This window comes from Mus pahari, chromosome 4 (assembly GCF_900095145.1).
Source record: "Mus pahari chromosome 4, PAHARI_EIJ_v1.1, whole genome shotgun sequence".
NCBI lineage: Eukaryota > Metazoa > Chordata > Mammalia > Rodentia > Muridae > Mus > Mus pahari.
Window position 1 is genome coordinate 35,833,989 of NC_034593.1, and position 24,445 is coordinate 35,858,433.

Consider the following 24,445-nt stretch of genomic DNA (forward strand, 5'->3'; position numbering starts at 1 on the left):
TGTCTGTCAGGCGGTGGGCGGGTCCCTGAGGCGGCGCTGGGAGGCTGAGTGGCTTCCGCAGTGGCGCAGCGAGTGTCTGTCTGAGGTAGTGTGGCGCATTTTTAATTTAATTTATTTTTTTGTAAGAAATCTGAAAACTGTGATAGGAGCAGGCACTAACTAGGTAGGGATTTTCATTGCCATCCCCCGAGTCTTGGTTTCGCAGACACGAAGAGTCTGGGCGTCTGTGCAGAGAGGTCTGTGAGTCCTCGGGCTGAGGTGACTCGAGGCCCCCCCTCCCCCAGTTTAGAGCTGTCCCTTCTAGGTCTGAAACTGGTGACTCTCTTGTGCCTAGAAAAGAGAACTATTGTCCAACATTTAACCCTGTGGCTTCAAGAAGGCACCTGGTCAGGATCCACGATAGCCTGCAAATCTAGCAGGTATTTCAAAGGTTGTTTCTTCGGATTTAAGGAATAAAATTCTGCAAAAAATAAAATAAAATTTGTACTCGGGCATAAACTACCATTCACAGTTTTACGAAGTGATGTTAAGAGTATTTGAGCTGGAAAGCTTAAAACATAAAACATACACAAAATATTGGGGGGAAAAGACATTAGCAATAAAAAAAATGCTCACTTGAAGTTTATCATTGGCTGTGGAGCCTTTTAATTGATTATATTTTTATGCATCGAAATAAAGTTTCTTTAAATATGCCCAGGTCCTGAGATGACTTGGTTATGAAGTGCTTGCCTGGAATTCCCCAGCACCCACATAAAAAGCCCAGCAGATCCATGTGTGCCTTTAATACTAGCTCTGGAGAGGAGCAGACAGGATGAGGGAAAAGGGTGCTTTCTATCCAGCATCCTAGACAAATTTGAAAGTGACTCCAGCGTCAGTCAGTGAGTCATCGTCTCAAAAAGTAAGATCAGGAGTGTTAATAAGATTTTTCCCCCTGTTTGATAATATCTGGTGAAAATAAAGTTAGGTTGAAATTTAAAAGGTGAACAGCGCATTTGAGAATGACATCCCACTGATAACTCTGCTTCAACCTCAGTCCACAAACAGGTATAGATGTACTTTCCCACATGGACACACACAAAAACAAAACAAAAGGCGTGTATGCCCTGGATGAAATTTGGCTTTCTGTTTAACTGTTTAAGATGTTTAGTAATCCTGTACTCTTAAAACAGTATCAACAGTGTTACCTCATTCCTCTAAAAAGAGTCACTGCTAAATATGTATGGGTTGTCACTAGCCATACAAAGGGTTAGTTTAGCTTTGAATCAGTAAAGATTCAACCTGGTCTGGTTTTTTAGTGGCCATAAACTTAAAAAAACCACAGATTGTGCAAGCAACATTTCTTTTTAAGTTTAGTATAGGATACTTTTTGATGAACTTTTTCTATTGACTTGACTCAAAAAGATTTTCCTACATTTGATAGGAATATATTACTGTGGAGAAAGCCAGGTGTGACTTCTGTATTAAAATTATTAATGGTTTTGTCTAAAACTGAGTAGTGAAATAGAACTTTGATGTTTGCACTTGAAGTGCTTGGTTTTATATGATCATCGTCAAAATAAGCACAAACCAGTTGAAGTTTCATGCATTGAAAACTAATGGCAGGTTTTACTAGTAATTTTAATAAATTGACACTAAACATCTAGTATTGACATTAAACATGCTAGGCTTCTATCTAGCAAACCTTCAGAAGATATGAAGTAGGAATTTAAGTAAGCGAATTGGAAAGCTAGTTCATTACAGCAAGAATTTGAGCCCAGAAAATATGGTTTCAATATCACAACCATTGACCACCATGTGACATAAATTATGCCGAATGTTTTAATGTTTATAGTTAGCCTCTAATGGCAATAAATGAATGGCTACTTTACATATTTTATTATAATATCCAGTGATTTACTGTTCATTTTTCAAATGGTTTTATAATGCTTATATTGCTGAATTAGCCTTCCCCCTTAGAACAATTCAAAAGAAATAAACATCCAGAATTCAAATGGTGTGATTAAAAACCTTCAGATGTTCCTTTGTGTGTCCTCTCAACATTTTCACTGAAAAAAACGGGTTTGTCTGTTTCAGAATTCCTGGTTCCTCCCTCTGGAATGCATGAGCAACTGGGCAGAGCCTAAGAAGGAGCCCATTGCTCAGACCTGGGCCAGAGACCACAGCTAGCCCCTAACTAAGAAGAGCTTCCAGGTCCGTGTTCTATCGGTATGTCCTTTGAGTATCCCTTCAAAGTCTGTCTTCACTTGGGCTGACTCTGTTTGATAGTCCCACTGCCTCCAGCTGGCAGGTTCCCTGACTTTACTTCCTCCTCCCTCCTTTTCTTTTAGAAATGTGTGCTGCAGTGTCAAATGCAAACTAAAAAGCAGTATGGACTGTAATACAAAATTAAGGGTTTTTTTTTGTTTTTTGTTTTGTAAATGAAGGAATTTAGAAATTTTCCTTAAAAATCATTTTATTGAACCAAATATTCCTTAACATTTCTTTTAAACTTTTTTGTCTCCCAAGCGAATGCACCAGGAGTGTGTCTTTTGATTTCCTTACATAGAAATTAAAATAACTGATGTTTTAACTCTTTTTAAAGTGTAAGTTGAAGAAGATAAGCTAAAAATGAAAACTATAGCTTAACAACCTTGTTTTAAGAAAGCTGCTAGTAAAACTGTGTAGTGGGATAGTGATCACATTGGAAGTATTAATTCTGACTGATGGTTCATCATAGTGATGAAGGTTCACGAGGTCTAACAGTAAGAGTTTGGACTTTAAAATATTTTCACCTTACTCATTTGTAATTTTTATTGTAATGAGCTCACACATAAAATACATAACTGTGTTAAGGCAGCTTCTCAAACAAATAGCCACACACCCCCCAAACACTTTGCATGGCTGTGCAGTACCTTCAGCACACCCAGAGTGGCCTCATTCAGGGCTTTACCCTTTCACTATCAATTACATTTTTATGCATTTCTCTGCCATAAACAAACAAACAAAACAACCCCCCTCCCACCAAAAAAAGCTGTGGCAAAGTCGAGGCTAGAAAAGCAATTAGCTTACATTCTCTTCATGACTTGTGTCCTTTAGTCTGCACTGTCTTTCCTCATCACTTAGTATTACTTGCCCTTAGACTCCTTTCTAAATGTTACACTATACCCAGACTTGAAGCTATTTCCATATGAACATGTATACATTAAAGTCTGTTCATGTATTTACCTATATACATTATATATAATACACATCTATACTGTAATATATAGCATTTGCATATATGCATGTATATAATATATAATGTATTTTTTTTTCTTTTAGAATTTGACATAGCTGCACAATGATTTTGGTCATACTTCCCCGTCCCCAACTCTTCCCAGACCCACTCCTTAATCTTTGCCCCCTCCTAGCTTCATGTCTTCTGGTTGTTTGTTTTCAAATAATCACTGCATCCAGTTGTGCTGTTAATATATTCATCCATATGGGACCATCCCTTGGATCTAAGTTGACAAGTCAGGGGCCACACCCTTAAAGAAAGCTATCCTTTCCCCGGAAGCCATCAACTGTCGGTTGCTCCTCAGTTGGGGGTTGGAGACACTTGAGTCACTTTCTCCTTTGTGCTAAATTGTAGACTGGCCTGAACTTATACAGGCCATGTGCACACAGCCGCAGCTACTGTGAGTTCGTGAGTACAGCAGTCTTGGCCAAAACACACTCTTCTGCTCCTGTTCTTCATGAGCTCCGGCTCCTGTAGTCTTTCTTTCCTTCTTCCTTAATGTTCCCCAAGCCTTAGAAGAAGCTGTAAATTAGATGGGTCGTTTTATTAATACATAGCTTTTAACAAGGCATCGAAGCTACTGACACAACTGTTTAAAACCATACACTCAGAATTTTAGTTGTAGACATTAGAATGGTATTCTCTTGACATATAAATAGCTCCTGGTGCAAGCATTCTAGCTTAGGCTAAGAGATAATAAATACATATGTCTGGATAGCATTTGAAATGTAAATAAAGAAAATATCTAATAAAAAAAGAAAATAAATAAATAAATAAATAAATACATATGCCTATAAAGGTAACTTTTATTTGACAGATGTGTCATCTCAAAGGCTTACTGCTGAATAAGGCCAACCTGTCTAGTTCTTTCTGAACTCTGGCTGGCTGGTTCAACTCACCTGTTTTGGATCAAAACTCCTCTCGGAATTGATTGGTTCAACTATCTGCTCTTGGCTTCTCGTTGAATTGCTCTGCTTGGCCTCAAATTAACTCTGGCAATCTGTTCTAATCTTCTGGCTCCTTCTCATTCTGTGGCTTGTTCTGTCTTCACCTGCAACCTGTCTCTGTAAAATGGACCCATAAAACTGCCTCCTCTCTCCCTGCCTCTCCCCTCTGTGTGTGTGTGTGTGTGTGTGTGTGTGTGTGTGTGTGTGTTAAATCACCTCTCCTTCCTATTTGTTCTCTTGAGAGTTGGGTGTATCCTATCTCTGACTCATTTGGTCAAGTCTTTCTCTGATTTGCCACTTTGTCTGCCCCTCAATTAATTGTCACTTTCCAACATGACTGCTTCCTTCTACAAATGAATTTTACCTACATTGTTATGGATTAAAGGTGTATACTAGGGCATGTTTGTATTCCAGCCATATCACACAGACCTAAAATTCCTCTCTATATGTCAGGCAGTATAAATTGTGTGAATCAAAGTGGAACAGTGTAGCAGTTATAGAGAATGGCAGGGAGAGTTACTCCAGGTGAGGAAGGCCATGGACAATTTGCATGCCTATTTTTATCAGTCTTTGTGCAAAGAAACTGGAAGAAACTGAGGCCATTCAAGTCTCAGAAATTGACTAAGGGAGTGTATTGGCTGGTTTTGTGTGTCAACTTGACACAGGCTGGAGTTATCCCAGAGAAAGGAACTTCAGGTAAGGAAATTTTCTCAATTAGTGATGTGGGGGAGAGAGCTCACTGTGGATGGCATCATCCTGGGCTGGTAGTCTTGGATTCTATAAGAAAGCGAGCTGAGCAAGGCAGAGGAAGCAAGCCAGTAAAGAACATCCCTCCATGGCCTCTGCATCAGCTCCTGCTTCCTGACCTGCTTGAGTTCCTGTCCTGACTTCCTTGGTGATCAACAGCAGTATGGAAGTGTAAGCTGAATAAACCCTTTCCTCCCAACTTGCTTCTTGGTTATGATATTCTTGCAGGAATAGAAACCCTGACAAAGACAGGGAGTTGAGAGGAGATTTAGTTGTAAGGTATGAGCTCCCTAATTGGTTAGTTATCCAATACTAAGTAGCCAGCCCTTAAAACATGTATGAGTATATAAGCAACACTACATGAACTCAGCATGTTATATTTATGTATTTACATATATGCTTGAATGTGTCAATTATTAAAGAAAAAGAAAACAATAGAGACAATATGTGAAAATAAAAGGAAGGGAACACTGAGGGGGGAACATGAACATGATATAGTAATAAGGGATTGAAGATCATCATTATACTATATATATATGTATATATATATGTATATATGTATATATATATATATATGAAATGTTATGAGAATGCACCATTTTGTACAATTAATAATTGCTAAGAAAAATGCAAATATACCTACTGATAATGAATTTATATAGGTATATATTTACATATATATACATACATACATACATACATATATATAATGTTATGTTAACATCTGTCAAAAACAAAACAAATTTGTGTACTAATGAGATAGATATATTTATTTTTACACAAATGATTAAATCTTGGCTAAATATGGAAAAACAGAAAACTCATATAGTTAAGTACATTTACAATTTCTGCAGTGGACTTAGTCATAACATTTACAATGATTTTTTTGCATACACAAAGAAACAGGGCTACATCCAGATTAAAAGTCATGAAGCTTTTAGGCTCCAGTTGTATTTTGGAGTAGAATTCAGAGTTCCTAAGTTTCTATGGCCCAGATAGCCTTTGACTCCTAGGACCTTGGGCTGACTCGCGTCTCTGTTTCAATTGTCATTTCATTGTTAAGTAGAGGGAATGGTTCTATGTCATTAACAAGTTTGTTTGAATTTTCTTTTAGATGGATTTTAAAATTGAATACACTTGGGATGGTTTTCCAGTGAGACATGAGCCAGTGTGTGTCAGGCTGAATCCGTGTGACCAGGGAGTGAAGATGGAGGTTAGTGCTCCATTATTCAATGATCCTCCATCCCCTCTCGGAGAACCAGGAAAGCCTTTCAGTGAACTGTGGAATTATGAAGGTAAGTAGAAGTATTGTATTTTATTACAAACATAAATCTTTTTCTAATAACCTCTCAGAGAACTATTATTTTATCTTGCTGTTAGAAAGTAATATGCTTCTGAACAAGTGACGCAGTCTTTTACTGTGCCTAACCATTCGTCATTCTGCCTTTCCTCCCATTACCCACCCATGGGCTTCAATGTATAAGCAGAACAGAGAAAAATGGTAGGCCCAAATACAGATGTTTGTGTTGCCACATTTCCTTTCTTTACATATATCATTTGCTATAAAAAAAGTTAACATTCCCCATTTTGTCCTTTAAGAATCTTTAAATTGCCATCTTTACTGTAAAAGCCTCCTGTGTAGAGATTTTAGAGTATGCTACTTACTGGAGAAATACTGTCAGTGTGAGATTTAAAATTTACATTCTGCTGTCAGGTAATCTCACTTATCAAATTAAGGCCAAAAGACAGACCAGGAAATTAAATGGTTTCAGGTTTGTTCTCTGACCATCTTGTACTATCTCCTTATCAAGGTGCAGGGTTCCTTCTGAGATAGTGTTCATGATGCTGTCCCTGTAGACATCAAATATTACATTTCATAGAAATTAAGAATTTTCCTCAAGATCTCCCACTCAGTATATTTGGATTTTTAGTTACTTGATTAGCACAGAGCCCTTCTTTCAAGTAATCTTTATTTTCTCAGCCCATTTTTTTTTTTCATTTTGAAGCCAGAATGAACTGTCTACTTCTCTAAATGAAAATACAAATTTACTCTTCAGCTAAAGTTTTCTTTAATGCAAAAAGCAAATTATACTCAAATATGATTTCATATATATTTTTTAAATGTTTGTAGAAGTCTAGATAAGATCTGGCAAGTTTTAGACCAAAGTAGAAAGAAAAAGACTTGGGTTTTCACTACGTATGTTTTATGCTGATGTAATTACTTAGAAAAAAGATGCACTACATTTCATAATTAACTATTTTAAAGCTACTAAAGCTCAGAAAATTCCTGAAATTATAATTAAAAAAGACCACCAATTATAAATAACCAGTATTTTTAAAATTATTTTTTTTAAAAAATAGTTTGAAAAAACATTTTCATGCTTGGAGGAATGGGCTATCTCTTCCCCCTATGTGGATTCTGGGTCTAACACAGGCCTTCAGGCTTGGTGGCAAGCACGTTATCTGCTGAGCACCACACAAGCCCCGCCACTCTTTGTATTTGTTGTGTCCCTATTGTAGATAGGGAGCCCCTGGCACACACATGCATAACATACACGCATTTAAATCTCACGTACATTTGGTTCATGGCTCATACATTTAGTTACTGCCCTATAATTAACCTATAACTATCATGGAAGTCTTGTCATGCCAATACATATTTTACTGACTTTGATTTTATAGCTCCATTGTGTTCTTTTACATGAAACATATGTCTTAAGTAACTTCCTCAGTTTTGATGAATAATAGGTGATTTCTTTATGTACAGGAGATAATTTTATATAAGAAGAGATAGATGTTTATATCATTATTTCTAGTTTTTGAGTCATATTCTGATGGGAAGAATTCTATGTAATTTCTTTTTCTAGTGTCTAATTTGTATACTTGGGATAAATACCAAGATGAAGCTAACTGGCCCATAGTCCTCCATCTGTGAAGAAATGTTGATTTCCCTATAGCCTCACCATCACTAGGTGATATTATCTTTTAATTCATGACAGCCTTCTATGGGAGAAATAGAGGTTAACTTATTTCCTGTGCTTTTCTTCTAGGCTCTTAAGTATTTATTTCGCTCAGTTTCCTAATGCAGATAGTATGATTTATGAAACTTAGTGATTCACTTTTTATTCTAAAGGAATAAATTTTTTACTGCTTAATCAAAATGAAATTTCCTATGTCTTATCTGTTTTCCTAAGTTGTGGAAGCATTTTTTTTGAATGATACAACTGAGCAGTATTTAGAAGTCGAACTTTGTCCGTAAGTATAAACTGTTTTTCTTAATAATTATTACATGATTTGAACAAATCTGTTTTCTAGTTATAAATTGTATGGTTATAGTAAAGGTTACTAAGTTCAGCTAAGTAGAGGTCATATTAACTGGGGTCAATTTAAAATATTTATTGTCTTGTACAATGTATATATTTAAATTTGTTTAGAATATTGTATATATATATATATCCTACATGTTTGAGTATATTAAATTGATGTTATTTTTGAGTTATTAATGTAAATGATTTTGTAGTAATAAAGTTTATTTTACAAAGTGAAAAAAATCATTATAAACAAATCATTACTTTTTATATTTGCACTATCAAAACTATTTACAAGTAAAGGGAGAGCTCCCATCCCTAACCTAGACAGTATCTCCAATTCACAACCACTTGCAAAGGAGAAATAGTTTTCTTCAATAGAACACCACTGGGTACACAAACCACACTAAGGGCAGGCCCCATGCCCAGCAACAGATGCCCAGAGGGAATGGGAAGAGAAATGGGGGGAAGGTGTCAGAATCAGGTGTGAGGAGAGACAGGAGAGGGGGCCATAGGGTCAGGAGAACAAATGGAGATCTGCAGCTGGCCGGAGTAAGGGCCATGGAGGGAATCTCTAGGAAGTGCCAGAGACCTGGGATGGAGGAGGCTCCCAAGAGTCAATTCAGGTGACCTTAGTTGAGATGCATAGCTGTGGGGATATGGAACATACCTCCTGTGGGCAGGCAGGACCCCAAGTGGAGGGATAAGGACATCAACCCACCCACAAAACTTTCGACCCAAATTTGTCCTGTCTAATAAAAAGAAATGCAGGGACAAAGATGGAGTAGAGACTGAGGGAATGCTTAACCAATAACTGGCCTAACTTGAGACCCATCCATAGGCAAGCACCAATCGCTAACACTATGAATGATTCTGTTATGCTTGTAGACAGGAGTCTAGCATGACTGTCCTCTGAGAGGCTCCAAAAGAGAGAAAGAAGGTGTGAAGTTAGATGGGTGAGGAATGGGGAGGATATGGCAGGAGATAGAGAGGAAGCTGTGATAAGAATATATAGTATCAAAACAATTATTTTTAATGAAAAAGAGACATAAAGATACAATGAATTGCTACCTCACAGAAATGTTTCCTTTTCAGTTCTTCAGTGATTAAATTCAATTATAAAATTGTGTATTCATGTATTTATTCATTTAGTTATATTCCTTCTAGCATATAGTATGCCATTTTTGCATTTAATGCTAAGAATATAATCTAAGCCAAACCTAAAGTTTCCAAGACTCACATTAAAAATATTACTCTTTCATTTTGTGTTTGTTTTTTGAGACAAGGTCTTAATGTATAGCTTTGGCCAGTTTGGAATTCATGGAGATTAAAGGGGTGAGCCACTCTGCCCAGCTGTCTTGGAATTTCTTTGAGCTTCAGTACTTACTTGGTAACTTCCTTTATGTAGTGACCAGCTTTTATTCCTGAGTAGTTATAAAAAACGGAAACTTAGGCTCACCTGTTACCTAAATCATGGTATTTTTTTGATACATGAGATTTCTCTATATCTTACTGTTATTTATTTTAGATGTCCCTTAAATGTTTTCTAGTATCAGTGTCCAATAGTTTTTGTTCCTTTTAAACTGACAAGAGAGCCCCAGTTAATAATCTACATGAAACTTTAGATATTTTTTTCCATATCTAAGGTGCTAATTGTTTGGTTTTTGTTTTATGCTAACTCTAACATGGAAAGTGCAGTTACTTCCAGTTCTTTTTTGTTTTGCTTTGTGGTACAGGGTCTCACTATATAGCCCTGGCTAGCCTGGAGTGCACAGAGATCACCCACCTCTGCTTCCCAAGTGCCGGGACTGAAGGGTGCTCACCACACCAGGCCTGTAGATATATTTTAAAAAATTTTTATTAGTTATTTAGTTTATTTACATTTCAAATGTTTTCTCCTTTCCCAGTTTTCTCTCCAAAACCTCCTATCCCACCCTCCACCCACCTGCATCCATGAGGGTGCTCCTCTCCCCACCCACTCCTCCTGCCCCAACTCCCTAGCATTCCCCTATGCTGGGGCATCAAGCCTTCATAGGACCAAGGGCTTCCCCTTCCTTTCATGCCAGAGGATATAGCCAACAGAAAGTCCCAGATGCTAGGAAAGCAAGAGGCTCCCGGGACCTTGCGATAATTTTTCTTTTAAAACCAGAATTAGATATGTTTTCTTGTTACCTTTTAACTATCATGACAAAGTATTTTATTTAAGATTACGATTATTTCTTATAAACTCTCATGAAAAGTAGGGAAATTTTAAGTATTATATGCTTTCTTTAACTATTACTAACATTCACCTTACAGTTGAGAAAGTTAAGACAAACATTTCTAATTTGACTAAAAGACAGCAAAGAACTTGAATTTGCCAAAACACCCAAGTTTAAGCTAGCGGTTTCTTTTTTATTTGTTTTTCATTTTTAAAAAGTACTTGTTCACTTTTTATAGATATATGTATGTATGTATGTATGTATTTGTGTGCATATGTGTGCCATGGCCTACATGTAGAGATGGGAGGACAGTTTGCTGGAGTAAATCCTCTCTACCATCTAGGTTCAAGGAATTGAACCCAGGACATCAGGTTTACCAGCAAACTCCTCTACCTGCTAAGCCATTTCACTGGCCTCTGTCATTTTCATTTATGATGTAGTATCGGTTTATTTTCATGAAGTGACAATCTAACATTTGATACATGGAAAATAGACAATTTTCTCCTTAAGAAACTACATGGTTTATACATTGTGTATAAAATTTTAAAAAAAATTAAGATCCACAGAGTGATTTTATTTCATATACATCAGGATAGTTAATAATCAAGAATCATTTTTTTTTTGCCTCAGGCAGTCAATTCTTGTACTGGCTCATTAACAGCTAGGAAATAAGCAAGAACACTGTTTTAATTTGCAAGAAGTTTTACACATCCTACGATCGTCCCAAAGCTCCATAAAAACAGTAAAATTAATCAGAAGATTGTTAAATGGAAAGGATTGTCTTACGGGAGAAAATCCTTTCTCAAAAATCTCACAAAGGACCACCTGGGTAGAAATGTTTGGTAGACTTCCAGAGGCAGAAAATTTACTTCATGTAAATATGGGCAAACCTTTGCTTCTTACTGAGTCAGATAATCCCACTTATTCATTCCCATTTGAATTCCTTTTGAGAATGCATTGTGTTTGTCTGTGGAGATGCGACATTGGTACGTGAAGAAATGGTAGAAAGCTGGAAATCAGGTGGCAGACTTTCAAGGACAGTAGTGTGAAAAAGCAGGGACAGCTTAAAGTTTTGCTTTGGTCAGCTGTGCTTTAATGTTTTCTACCCAACTCCTGAGCTTCGAGAAAGTTTCCTTACAGCAAGAACCTTTGGTTACACTGTTAGATGAAGATTTGGAAATCAGCTCTAGCTTTCTCCTTGGGCTGCTTTAGTTTGGCAGCTGGTTTTATTTTAACTCCAATTACTATGATTATCACTCTGTTCCTTCTCTCGTAAGTTATGTTTTCTAAGCAAATGAAGTATTCTGTGTGATTTCCTATCTATAAAGACTGAAAAGGACAGCAAGATTGCTAGTGGGTAAAGAATATGACAAGTGATGCCAGTCAGTGAAACGTTATGATTTGGCACCAGTGGTTTGTGAAATGCTAATTTCAAAGTCGCCATTTCTAAGTAATGTGGCATACTAGCTTTCCCTGTAGTTATCCAATATTATATTGCACTTCCTAGTTATTTGGAAATTTACTAAAAGACATACATTCCAGATAGAATAGAAAGTAAAAAGATAATGTTTTTCTGTAACACTCATGAGGAATCTTCATTTTAACAGGCATGGACAGCATTTAGTCCTTTTACTCTCTGGAAGAAGAAATGTTTGGAAAGTGAGTAAATAAACATATGAAAAATATTTGACTGCACAACATGTGCATCTATAATATGTTTCAACTTTCCTTTTGTATTTCTAATAGAAAGAGCTTGCATTATCATTCAAAGCATCCAGAGGAGGGACTAATTGGGAAGGTGAAGCTTATATTCCTTGGAGTTATTTCCCACCAAATGTGACAAAATTTAACTCATTTGCAATCCATGGATCAAATGATAGGAGAGTTTATGAGGCGCTTTACCCTGTGCCACATCATGAGCTACAACAAGGACAAAAACCTGACTTGTAAGTAGAAAATAAGTGGAGGTTTGTTCTAACTACAGTTTGGGAAATGAGTTCTTGTGAGAGCAGCAGTCACTTGGTGCTTGATGATGACATATATTTAAGTACATGATAAGGGCTCTATGTTCCCTTATGACCTTCAACTTTTGACTAGAATAGACCATCTCATTACTGCCAGCAAAGCACTTAATCTTTTATAATTGTATGAGAAAGTAAATTAGTGAGTGCTACATCAGCTATTACTGATATGGCTTAAAATTAATTTATGATCCTTTTCCTAGATAAAATAGCCAGGGGGATCTGTGTTTTGTGGTGTAGCTAGATAAACCTTTTTCTTTGTTACTAAAGAACTTATACAGTAGTCATGTCTTTATTCTCTTAGTTGCTTCATTAGAATAAGAGGATCAGCTATGTTTCTAGGCATCCTTGCTTGTGACAAAATGACTTCTTAATTGATAAATGACATCTAGTTTAATTCTGAATGAATTATAAATATATGATGGAAGCAGTGTGGCTTTATTTTTTTTTAAAGATTTATTTATTTTCTTTATATGAGTATACTGTAGCTGTATCAGACACACCACCATATAGTTGCTGGGAATTGAACTCAGGACCTCTGGAAGAGCAGTCAGTGCTCTTAACTGCTGAGCCATTTCTCTAGCCCTAGGGATTCCCTTTAAGAGTATGTTATCTGTGGGGCTCTTGACTTTATGCTCTATGTGTGGTTGTCAGACATCGTGGCTCCTGTGAAGCAGCAGATATTTAATTTAAGTTAAGGTACCTTCAACACTTGCCCCATTTGAGTTTTTTCTCCTGGCATCTGAAGCTCTTGTCTAAGAACATGGTGAACCATGTGAACCTTTAGCCATGGTGAACCTTCTAAATGCTTCATGCATTGTTGCAAGGACTAATCACTTAAGGCAGCCTTGCTTGGGATAAAATGACTAAGGGCAAAAAGGCAGAGATGTCTAGCCACAACGGTGTTCCCAACTCAGATGACTCTGCTGGGCTCTGCTAACCATCCTGACTCATCAGTGCTGACCACACTGAGTCCCCTCAGAGGCAGACAGCAGGAACCAAAATTTGCCCCTTAGAATATGACACCATCTTTCTTTTCATGTTTAATGTTTCATGCTTTTCCTTGACTCCTTTTCCCCTTCATCTCTCCTAGCAGATGCCTGTATTCTTCCTGACACACTTAAACATCTGCTTGTGCTTTTCCCCTAGTATTGATTCTCTGCCTAGCTCTTTCCCTTTTTCTGTGCCTCTTTCTTCATTGTTGATTCTTAGCATCTTACTCTGGGATTTATTGATACAACTGTAAACTGGTTAATTCTGGCCAGGTGAGCAGAAAGGAATAGAAATCCAGGTGCCACTGACTGAGTGCCTCATTTTACTGAGGTGAGGTGCTCCTCTGGCTTCTCCCAGGGAAGTGTGACTGCACATTGGCCAAGGTGGAAGAGTGGCAGAGTGATTGCTTAGAGCTCAGAGCTTTAGAAGCACAGCTGAAAGCCTTTGCTTACTAAGCCACTAGAGAACACATTGGGATAATAGTAGGTTTTCTGGAAAGAAAACAAGATCATCACTCTTGTATATTGGTCTCTTTTACTTTGGCAAAGAAAGAGCACAAATTTGTCCTCTAATATGAACCAGAACTTATCAAAGTTTGAATATAAGAGCTTATGATTAGTTTACAGCTAGAACAAGTTAGATTGATTTTGTGTGTGTGTGGATGCTTGTACATGTGTCTATGTGCACATGTATGCACATGCAAATAAAGTCCAGAAGATAGCTTCATGTATCATTCTTCAGAAAGATTGTCCACCTCATTTGACTTGGGCTTACCAACAAGAGTAGGCTGGCTGGCCAGTGAGCCAAGGGTCTCATTCTGTCTGTGTGTTCCCTGCACTGGGATTACAATTGTGTGCCCTGGCATTTTTACAGGTGCTATGAGGATTGAATTCAGGTCCTCATGTTTCCTTAGCAGGTATTTTACTGAGTTCCTTGAGAGTTGATATTTATTTTTCCCTTGAGCTGTGAGGGAACTGTGTACAGAACTGAAGAAGGCTGCTTTGAAATATGGGTGGGCATTTTCAGAACTGAGTATTGGATAGCTTCAGTGAGAAAATTGTACATAGAAAATACATTTAATATTTGTTATTTCTTAAAATAGAATGTTGTACTACCACCAGTGTGACAAAACAAATAGCTTTATAGGACCACTTTCACAAATGCGTAATTCATTTCAGTTTCTTCCGCTCTTTTCTTTTAGCCATCGTCTAGAATATTTCAAGCCTTTCAGTTTTAACACACTGCTTGGAGAAGAATGGAAGCAGACAGAATCAGACCTGTGGCTAACAGAGAAACCAGAGATATAGGAATATAACCAACAGTGTCAGTCATTTCTCCTTTGTATCTTTTAAGGTAATCTAATAAATTACATAAACACATTTCTACAACAAACATTTAACAGAGATCCCTGAAATGTAGTATCTCTGTGGTAGATTGTATATGGTGAACAAAGAAACTCTGTGTAACATAAAATAATTTTTACTTAATTCCTCTCCACACTTGAAATCAGTACAAAACAATACTCTACTTTAGTTGGTGAGACCATCTGTTTCTGCTAAGGCATCAACATAGAGGAGTTATCCAACTAGATATTTTTACTGGGTAAAAAGAAATGAAATAGTCTTGAATTAAGGAAATGGAGTTGATAATTTTACTTATAGATAAATGATATTTTCTTAATGTTGCTAAAAAAGATGTCAGAAACCTTCATTTGATTTTTGAAGTGTCAAACAATCCTGCTTGAAGATAGATCCGAATATAATAAATCAGTACCCCTCTCTTACATAAACGGGTCATGCAGACAGAAACTAAACAGAAGGAGTCTAAGAGTGAAACTGTACCGCAGATCAACTAGACCCAGCTGCAGAGTGTTCCACCGACAGCTGCAGAGTGACTCTGTTTTCAGAGGCTTACCGAACATGTTCCAGAATAAGACCAGTAACACATTTGTTGCAGTTTAGAGAGCTGTAGCTACTTGGGTTTATTTATACTAGAAGACTTTTAGATCTGATAAACAAATTCAGCCAAGTGGCACACAACACAGTCAGAATACAAAAATAATAGATTTTCCACACCCTAGTAACCAACCTGCTGAGAAATCAGGAATGCATTTCCACTCTCAGCAAAAAAGAATAGTTAGGAACAAGCCTGTGCCTGTGTGTTAATTACTTTCCTCATGGTGGTTAAAAGAAAATTGACAAAAGCAAGTCTGTGAAGGAAGGATTTATATTGGCTCACAGTGCTGCTTACACGCCTTCATAATGGGGAAACATGGCTACAGGAATGTGAGGTAGCTGGTCACATGTGTCTACAGATAAAAAGCAGAGATGAATGGTGTGCTCAGCTCACTTTCTCATTTTCATTCAGCCTTGGACCCTATCCCGAGGAATGATGTAGACCTCATTCTGGTGTGCTTTCTGATCTCAAACCTTTTTAAAAACACTCACACAGACATATTGTTGAGTGCAGCTCCTAGGTTATTATAACTCCATGTAAGCTGACAGGGAGATTAGTCATCATATCTTGCTGAGGTGGTGAAAGGCTTCTACAATGAAAGTTACAGAGCTTTGAAGAGAGAAATTAAGGAAGACACTAGAAGATGAAAAGACATTCCATGTTCTTGGATCAGCAGATTTAGTATTGGGGAAATGGCCATATAAAAATTAGCTATCTAGAAGTTTTTATGATCACTTTCAAAATTTTAATGACATTCTTAACATAACTGGAACAGTATCCTAAAATGTGCTTGCAAACACAAAAGACCTATAATAGGCAAAGATATCCTGAGTACCAAGAACATTATTGGAAGTTCCCAATATTTGATTTCAAGTTATACTACAGAGTTGTAGTAATAAATGGGACCAGCATAAAAACAAACAGTAGACCAATGAACTAGAGCAGAGGATCCAAAAATTATGCTATACAGCTATAGATACTTAAATTTTGACTAAGGAATAAAAAACACTCATGAGAAACAGTTTCCTCAACCATTGATGCTAGAAAAATAGTATACTGATATGGAACAGTAGAGCTAAATCCCCATATCTCAACCTGTACATAAGTCAGCCCCAAGACCTTAATATAAGATCTGAAACATTGAAGCCAAAAGAAAAAAACATAAGGCAAATACTTTTAAGGTGTAAATACAGGCAGTGACTTCAGGAATATAACTCCATTTCCTCTGGAAATAAAGGAATCACAAAATGAATTTCATCAAGATAGCACAGAGAAATGGCATACCATTCAGCCACAAAAAGAACAAAATTATGTCATTATCAGGAAAATGGATGGGACTAGGTACTGTGTTAAGTAATAATAAGTCAGTCTCTGAAACATAAATAGCTCATGTTTTTCCTCCTGTATGAAAGTTGAAGAAAAACACCTGAATATATAAGAGGAGACTATTAGACAAGTGGAAGAGGATTTAAAAAGAGAGGAGAGATGGGTGAAAAGATGGAGTGGGGAATAAAAAAATGTCCATAGTTGTATACGTGGATGGATCTGCGATTGTAAAACCTGCTATTCTGTGTAATTAAAACTACATTTACTTTTCATCTTATCCAAGTAGAAATGGCTGTCTTCAAGAGAAGAGCAAATGCTGGTGAGGGGAAGAAGGAGAAAGAGCTCTATATTAGTATTATCAATTGTGAAAATCAATGTGGAGATATACAAATTAAAAGTTTCTTGTCTAGAAGTCTCAGATTTTGTGCTGTGTTTCAAGTTTGCCTCCTAGTAGATCTGTGAGCTTCTGCATCATCCCTAGTCCTTCCCAACATGATTAGCTCAGAGGCCAGCAGGCTCACAGAAGGTAGTTCATCACTAAATAGATACTTTCTTGCCTACTCAACAGTATAGTTTTCCATCTCTTCTGCTTTTTAGAAAAGATGTGTGTGTTTGTGTGTGTGTGTGTTTGTTGTTGTTGTTGTTGTTGTTGTTGTTATTCTTTACATGTATGCAAAAGACCAGGAGGCCAGAAGAAGCCTTTGTAACTCCCCAGAGTTGGAGATGTGGGTAGTTGTAAGCTGTCTGATTACATGGGTTTTCAGAATTGCACTTGGGTTCTCTTCAAGAATAATAAGTGCTCTTAACTACTTTTCCATCTCTCCAGCCTCTCCCCTCTTTAATAACATAAGTTGAATTTTTAGAGGCTCCTTTTAGGAATTATAGTTACACACTCCAAAATAAAAAACAGAATAAAGCAAACAAATATTTCTCCAGCTTCTTTTGCAAATAAAAGTGACCATGCAATGGTTTGTGTCAATGCAATATAAATAGTGTGTGCTGCATAACATTTTGATCAGTAGCAGACTGCTGGTGCTGCTCCCATAAAGTTCTAATTGAGCTGAAATGTGATCTTTTCTAGTGATAGCATAGCCACTGTGCTATTATGGCACAATGTGCTATATGTTTGTGGTGATGTGGTGTATAAAAAATTCTTCTGTACTGCCAGTTGTATCAAAGTATAATAGAGTTTTACACAGCACAAAATGCTTGACAATGATGATAAATGACTATGCAACTTGTTTATGCATTGAGTACACTGTATTTTTATCATCATTTTGAAGCTTATTCCTTATTAAATTTTTTATGATAAAATAGCATTCTATATTCTAGCAAAGAATCTTACGCAGCTTCTTTTTAGGGCATTTCGTGTTAGCATCAATAGGTCACATCAAGTGGCATCTAGGTTTACCTAAGTGTACACTATGAACTCGTACTGAGACAGAAATCAATATGGATGTGTATCTGAGAAAATCCCCATGCTATTAAGTGACATGAGAGTCTGTATTTGGTCTTAGGTTGGGATTCAAGAAAGTTGTTTGAATCTGAGGGTATACCTCAGTGGGTACAGTGTATAGCTAGTATGTGCAAGACATATAGTTCAATCCCCAGAATGATGAAAAAAATGTTGAAAGAAGGAAGCTGCTCTAAAAGGTAACTCTGTACTTTTTATCCTTTGCCCTTCAACTGCTTGCCTAAAAATTTACACAGCATGTATGACACCATGGAGTCAACCCAGGGAGAGTTTAGTTAGAAGACTGAGGAAGCACAGTAGTGTTAGAATATAGCTGGACTGCCTACCATTGGACTCGTTATGAGAAGAGACTCCTTAATTTGTTCACAAATCTAAAATGAATGAATGTTCCTATTCTGTTTAGTCAAGTGAAATTTCTAATATGCATGCACACACATACACATATATACATCTGTATTTAGATAGCTAGTTAAAGGAGAGAATATTTCAATAAATATACCATGAATACATGGGGAAAATGAACTTTGACTCATCTTTAAACATTATATTTAAGAATTAATGTAAATGTGACTGTTATGATAAAAAATTATGAAATCTTTATAGATCAGAATGGACATTTTTTTTCCAAAACAGTACACTGGAATTGCTATACATCATCATCAACAACAACAAGAAGATAAACTGGACTTCATCAAAATTAAAACCTGTAGGGCCAGAGAGAGGTTTCTCAGTAGGTTTCTTGTTTAAAAATGTTTGTTGTACAAGCCTGTTGACCCTAATTCAATCCCCAGAACACACACTGGTTTTTAAGGCTGGGGATGGACTAGAGAGATAGTTCAGTGGTTAAGAGTACTTGCTGCTCTTGTAGAACACCCAAGTTTAATTTTCAGGGCTCATGTTGGGTAGTTCAAAACCACTTTTGACTCTTGCTTCTGGGGATCTGACAGTCTGACAATTTGTCTCTGCAGGCACTTGTACACAAACACACACATACACAAATGGACTCATGCACACACATAAATAAACTTAAAAAAACTGTATGCAGTGGCATACATCTGTAATCCCAATATTTCTGTTTATGAGGCAGGAAGCACAGACAGATAGGCCAAAACCATGTGGGCTAGCCATACCTCCTAAGCATTTAAATTAAATAAGTGCTACTCTCTAAGCATTTAAATATATGAACCTGTGGGAGGCGGCATTTTGATTCAAACCAACACAATCATTACCAAAGAAATGTGACCTAAAACCACCCACTACCATAAAACAAAAGTAAAAGGTGGCTAAAGTTTTGAGAATATTGCTGAGTGATAAAACCAAAGTAGATCCCTGTGTATAATTGGTTATTAGTTTAAGTCTGCTGAGACAAAACACCGAGCGTAACATGTTTTACTTGAAACAGGTCCATTCCTTAGGTAACAAGTGACAACAGAAGTCTAGGATTTATTGCAGGGTGGTCCTTCAAGGCTCAGAAATGCTGCTTGAAGCTAATGTCTCCTTTTGTGTAGGCCTTTTTCTTTTAGTGCTTTCTGCCCTGGCATTATATTCCAGAAGCATATGAATCACTGGAGTGAAATGTTTGGCCTCTTGTTTAGGATGGTCAGAAGCTTAAGAAGGGCCTGAGTGGAGTTAGCTATTCTTTCCTATCAACATGTTGCATTTCATGAACAATCAAATTATTCTTGAACAATATATATGAAGGTAAGGCCATCAACAAATGTGTATCTTGCAATTTGTTGAGTCACTTCATTATTTGCTATATATCTCAGAGAAATCATGTTTGTAGAATTTTTATTCCTAACATCACAGAGATGTAAACAATCAATTTTCCATCCACAAGAGAATAAGATATATGATTGGGGTAATGGATATGTCAGCTTTCTATTACTGTGCCAAAATGAAAGGTTTATTTTGTCTCAGTTTCAGAGGATTCAGTCCAAGATCACTTGATGCTATTACCTTTGAGCTTGTGAAGAGTCATGGGCAGAGTGTGTAATGGAGGAGACTTATTTCTTAGCACCAGAAGCAGAGAGGAGGTGTCTGGTCCTCAGTACTCCATAAAGCCTTAAAATTTAAGATCATGCTCCTTTACTACCTTTCACTGATCCTCACCTCTTAAAGGTTTGTAACAATCCTTTCATTCAACACATGTATCTTTTTTGGGGGGGGCGGTGGGAAGGACACAAGATCCAAATGTTAATATAATGCTTTTATAAAAGGAAAATAAAGAATAAAGGACTACTGAAACATGTAGCATCTTAGATGAAACTCAAAAATGTACTTTGAGCAAAATAAACCAGAGACAATCAGACTTACATATGACAAGGTTGCATTGAGTTTTCATTTATCCATTTAACAATCACTACTGCTAATGAACAGTGGCTTGTCTCTATTTATTGAATATATTGTCTATCTGAAAAAGTTGTTGCTGTAATGCGAACCTGACTATAGGAACAGTTTTTTATCTATTGGTTTCTTATACATACCACCTTTCCAATCCTTATTTCACCCTAATCCCTTCCAAACGTCCAACAGTAGTTAGAAGAGAATTTTTCTGTTTCACATTAACAGTCTGTTAATATTGCTTTGTTCTGGCCTTGTTTATGCAGTTCTTTTTAGGTAAGACTGGTTCATATCAGTTTTCCTAGGACTCTGGCTCTTACAATCTTTCTTCTTCTTCAGAAATGTTTCCTGAGTCACAGATGGAGGAGCTGTGGTATAGCCAACTTTTGTAGAAAGTATTCTCTCCCTCAATGCTGCACCTTTCTGCACTGATCTATGTCGCATTCTTCTTTATCAGGAGGCTTTGCTAAGCTTCTCTGTCTCTACTTAATGCCTCTGACATTACTCAAGGTAAGAATGACATATTTCTCAGAAACATTTCATGTGATAGTAGAGACAGTTTAGCCAACTCCCTGTAATATGCTATCAGCTATCTTTCAATGGACTGCAAAGAGAAACTATTTAGTCTTTAGATCGTTTTCAAAGTCCAAACCATTGAGAGCTTTGCTAGGTGAGTCTCACTTGATTGGTCCTTCAGCCTTCCAATCTGCATACACTCTACGGACAGCCATTCTAGTGCCACATGAGCAACTGGATCACAATGGCATGTTGGGGCTTTCTATACCAAAGCTTTTATTTCCCAGGGACTAAAAATGACCTTGTGATAAAGGACAACACTGAATTTTTTTTTTAAGAAGTAAGAAGATTTTGCCAAAACTCAAATAGCTTTCTAAGCTTTATACTTGCTTGCAGGACTCTTAGAGGAAATGACTCATTTCCCAAAGTTTGAAGAATGGCTTAAATTGTTTCAGGAATTTCTCAGATTGAGTCGTATATGAAGCCTAGCTGGTTATTTTAGTATTTAACTCTTCTTGATCTCTTTCTATGGATATAGTTAGCTTGTTAATTCAACACAGTGCACTAAATTACTCCTGAGGGTTTTTTAAGGCCAAAAGATTCACTTACTAGACCATGGAAACATGCCAGAAAAATTACAGACTGCTGTGGTAACAGTGAATTTACCCTGATATTATACCATAAGTACATGAACTGTGCCTGGACTCTGAGATAGAGTTTGTAAAGAAGGCACTCTCCCATGCAGGGAAGCATGAGCCTTCTTTGTCTTTTTTCACTGCCTATATCCTTCTTCGCATTACGTATACCTGAGGCGGTCAGAGGAAGCCAACTTATTTGGTCCTAGGCAGTCTGTTGTATATTTTTAGTGATTACCTAGCCTATGTGGTAGCTAGAAGAGTGATTAAAAAGAGTTAGTGGGGATCAAACCTCTGTTATTTTCTTAATTAGAACAATGATCTATTGTTTCCCTCTTACAGTTCAATATTACTTAGTGATAAAGTTCAGTATTACTCAATGACTCATAAAATTTTAAAATTTCTCATTTATTATAACCAATTAAAATAGAGAAAAGAGTCAGCTTAACCAACATCCTTTATAAGGATAGTAATTTCAATCAGAACTTTTAGCACCAAAGAGGTATTTTACTTAGTACACATGTCTGCTTTATTTTATCTTATTTGTGTGTGTGTGTGTGTGTGTGTGTGTGTGTGTGTGTATGAATATGTGAGGATGCATATATGCTGTGACAGATATGGAGATCATAGTAGATGGACTATGAGCTTCTAGCCAATTTTTCTGTTTCCACTTCCCATGTCGACATAGGAATGCTGGGATTATAGCTGGGTATCATCACATCTGTCTTTTTATTTGGGTTCTGTAGACTGAACTCAGGCTTATGATTTTAATTTTACCCACTGAGGATACGCTCTCCTCACAGAGCCACTTTTATTTTGAAAATCACAGTACATTTGTACTAATTTTTAAAGACTGATATCTTATAAGTAATTATTATCCTTTTTCATCATAAATTATCTTAACTAAATATATCTTGCTGAAAACAACCTTTAGATAAGGGCTTTCCTGTAGCAAATATTAGTTTATTTGACAAGAGATTTGTCACAATCTGACTTATAAAGACATTTTGACTGTTATTTTTCCCTAGGACTTCCACATATGAAAGAAGAAAATGTATTATCGTTCCATTGTATTTGTCAGCTTTTTGGTACTATGACAAAAATATATGTTATATGTAACACATGATGCTCGGCTGGCAGGAAAGAAACCTTCAAAAGTTTAGTATTTTTTTTTATGCTTGTCTTGCTCTGTTTTGTAATTTTGAGCTTTACATTGTCAATCATCTTCCAATTAAATAAGCCACATGGCCTCAGTGTCAGGACATCATGGACCTCAGCATGGTCTCTGGGGGGCAGTACAGATCACAGATATCAACATGGATTCAGGCAGGAAGACAGACCATGGACATCTGTGGCTTTTGGCCACAAATAACATGTCCCTGGCTGCAGTAGGACCATAGATCTCAACAATGTCCTGGGAGGTGGAGACAGCATGGACCACAGACATCAACATGGACTCAGGTGGCAGTGCAGACCACACACATCTGCATGGTCATTGGTGGTAATGTGGGTCATGGGCATTGATGTGTCTCCTAGCTGCAGCAGGACCATGGACTGGTTGATGTGTCTCCCAGCTGCAGCAGGACCATGGACTGGCTGCATTTCTTTACTGCCATCCTTTAATCTACCTTTAGCTATAAGTGGTAATAATCCTCCTTTATCTTTATTGTTCTCTTCTTCAACTTACTTTTTGTCTACTGCTTTTAATACTAACAACTAGTCTTACTCTTTTATTTTTATTTCATTAACACCCATAGTAACTATGGTATATTATAGGATCTTAGCTATAACTCTACTATCCCTGTTTCTTTATTACTCAAAATTATTAGAATTCAAGAGGTAATTGTTATTTGACTGCAACTATATTTTCATAATGGGTGAATACATCAATTGAGATTGATTTTTCAGTTAGTATTCTGCTTTGGGAGTAGTGTTAGAAATAGAGCCAGATGTCTTGAACATACATGCTTAGAATTTATTTACACCCAAGCTCAATAGGGAAGAAAAATGATTCAACCATGTTGCAACTTCATCTGGTGGAAGTACTATAAGATTTCAACTGAAAAAACACCACTGATTTAAATAGACAAACAAACAAATGAACAAATAGCACCACATTCTAAAGATAAAAGTTCTAAAGCAGAAATGTGAAAGAGATGAAAAGATAAAGCAGCATTTTTACTACCAATTCCATAATAATAGTAATAAATTGCAGTGATAGTGAATTACATGGAATTCTTTAATTGAAAAAAAACAAAGCATGAATGGTTTTAAATAAAATATGAACATATTGAAAAAGTTAAATCAATATAGAATATGGAAGAGGAATTCAGCAAAGAGATGCAGATGCTGAAAACACAAATAGAAATTTGGGGGATGAAATTTTTATAAGTAAAAATCTCAGTGGGAAACTTCAGCAATAGAATGGATCAAATGGAAGATTAACTATCAGAGCTTGGAGATAATATAGATTAGAACATTCAGACAATTACATAGAATAGTAAAAAAGCATGTCTAGTACATAAAAGATTTATGGGACATCATTAGAAGACCAAATTTAGGAATCATGGATACAGAAGAAGAAGAAGTATTTTTTTATTATTATTATTATTTTCTTTATTTACATTTCAAATGCTATCCCGAAAGATTCCCATACCCCTCCCCCCACCTCTGTTCCCCTCCCCACCCACTCCCACTACTTGGCCCAGGCCTTGCCTTGTGC

General features: G+C 36.7%; 1 protein-coding gene across 6 annotated transcripts; it reads left to right on the forward strand.

Moving 5' to 3' along the window:
• The first annotated feature begins 14 nt into the window (after nucleotides 1-14).
• On the forward strand, nucleotides 15-20,989 carry C4H4orf33 (chromosome 4 C4orf33 homolog). 6 transcript variants are annotated; one of them, XR_003843731.1, is made up of 9 exons: nucleotides 15-85; nucleotides 2,074-2,205; nucleotides 6,065-6,245; nucleotides 8,145-8,205; nucleotides 12,067-12,118; nucleotides 12,206-12,405; nucleotides 14,675-14,826; nucleotides 20,150-20,350; nucleotides 20,912-20,989. XR_003843731.1 is itself a non-coding variant. In XM_021196673.2 (8 exons), exons 3-7 carry the CDS (start codon nucleotides 6,065-6,067, stop codon nucleotides 14,778-14,780), a joined length of 600 nt encoding a protein of 199 aa, XP_021052332.1. In that variant the 5' UTR covers nucleotides 15-85; nucleotides 2,074-2,205; the 3' UTR covers nucleotides 14,781-14,826; nucleotides 20,150-20,513. The 6 variants fall into 6 exon arrangements, 5 of the variants coding, with proteins under 5 accessions (XP_021052332.1, XP_029394019.1, XP_029394022.1 ...); XM_021196673.2 differs by lacking the exon at nucleotides 20,912-20,989 and having other exon boundaries at nucleotides 20,150-20,513; XM_029538159.1 differs by lacking the exons at nucleotides 20,150-20,350; nucleotides 20,912-20,989 and having other exon boundaries at nucleotides 14,675-17,342.
• Nucleotides 20,990-24,445: the final 3,456 nt, after the last annotated feature.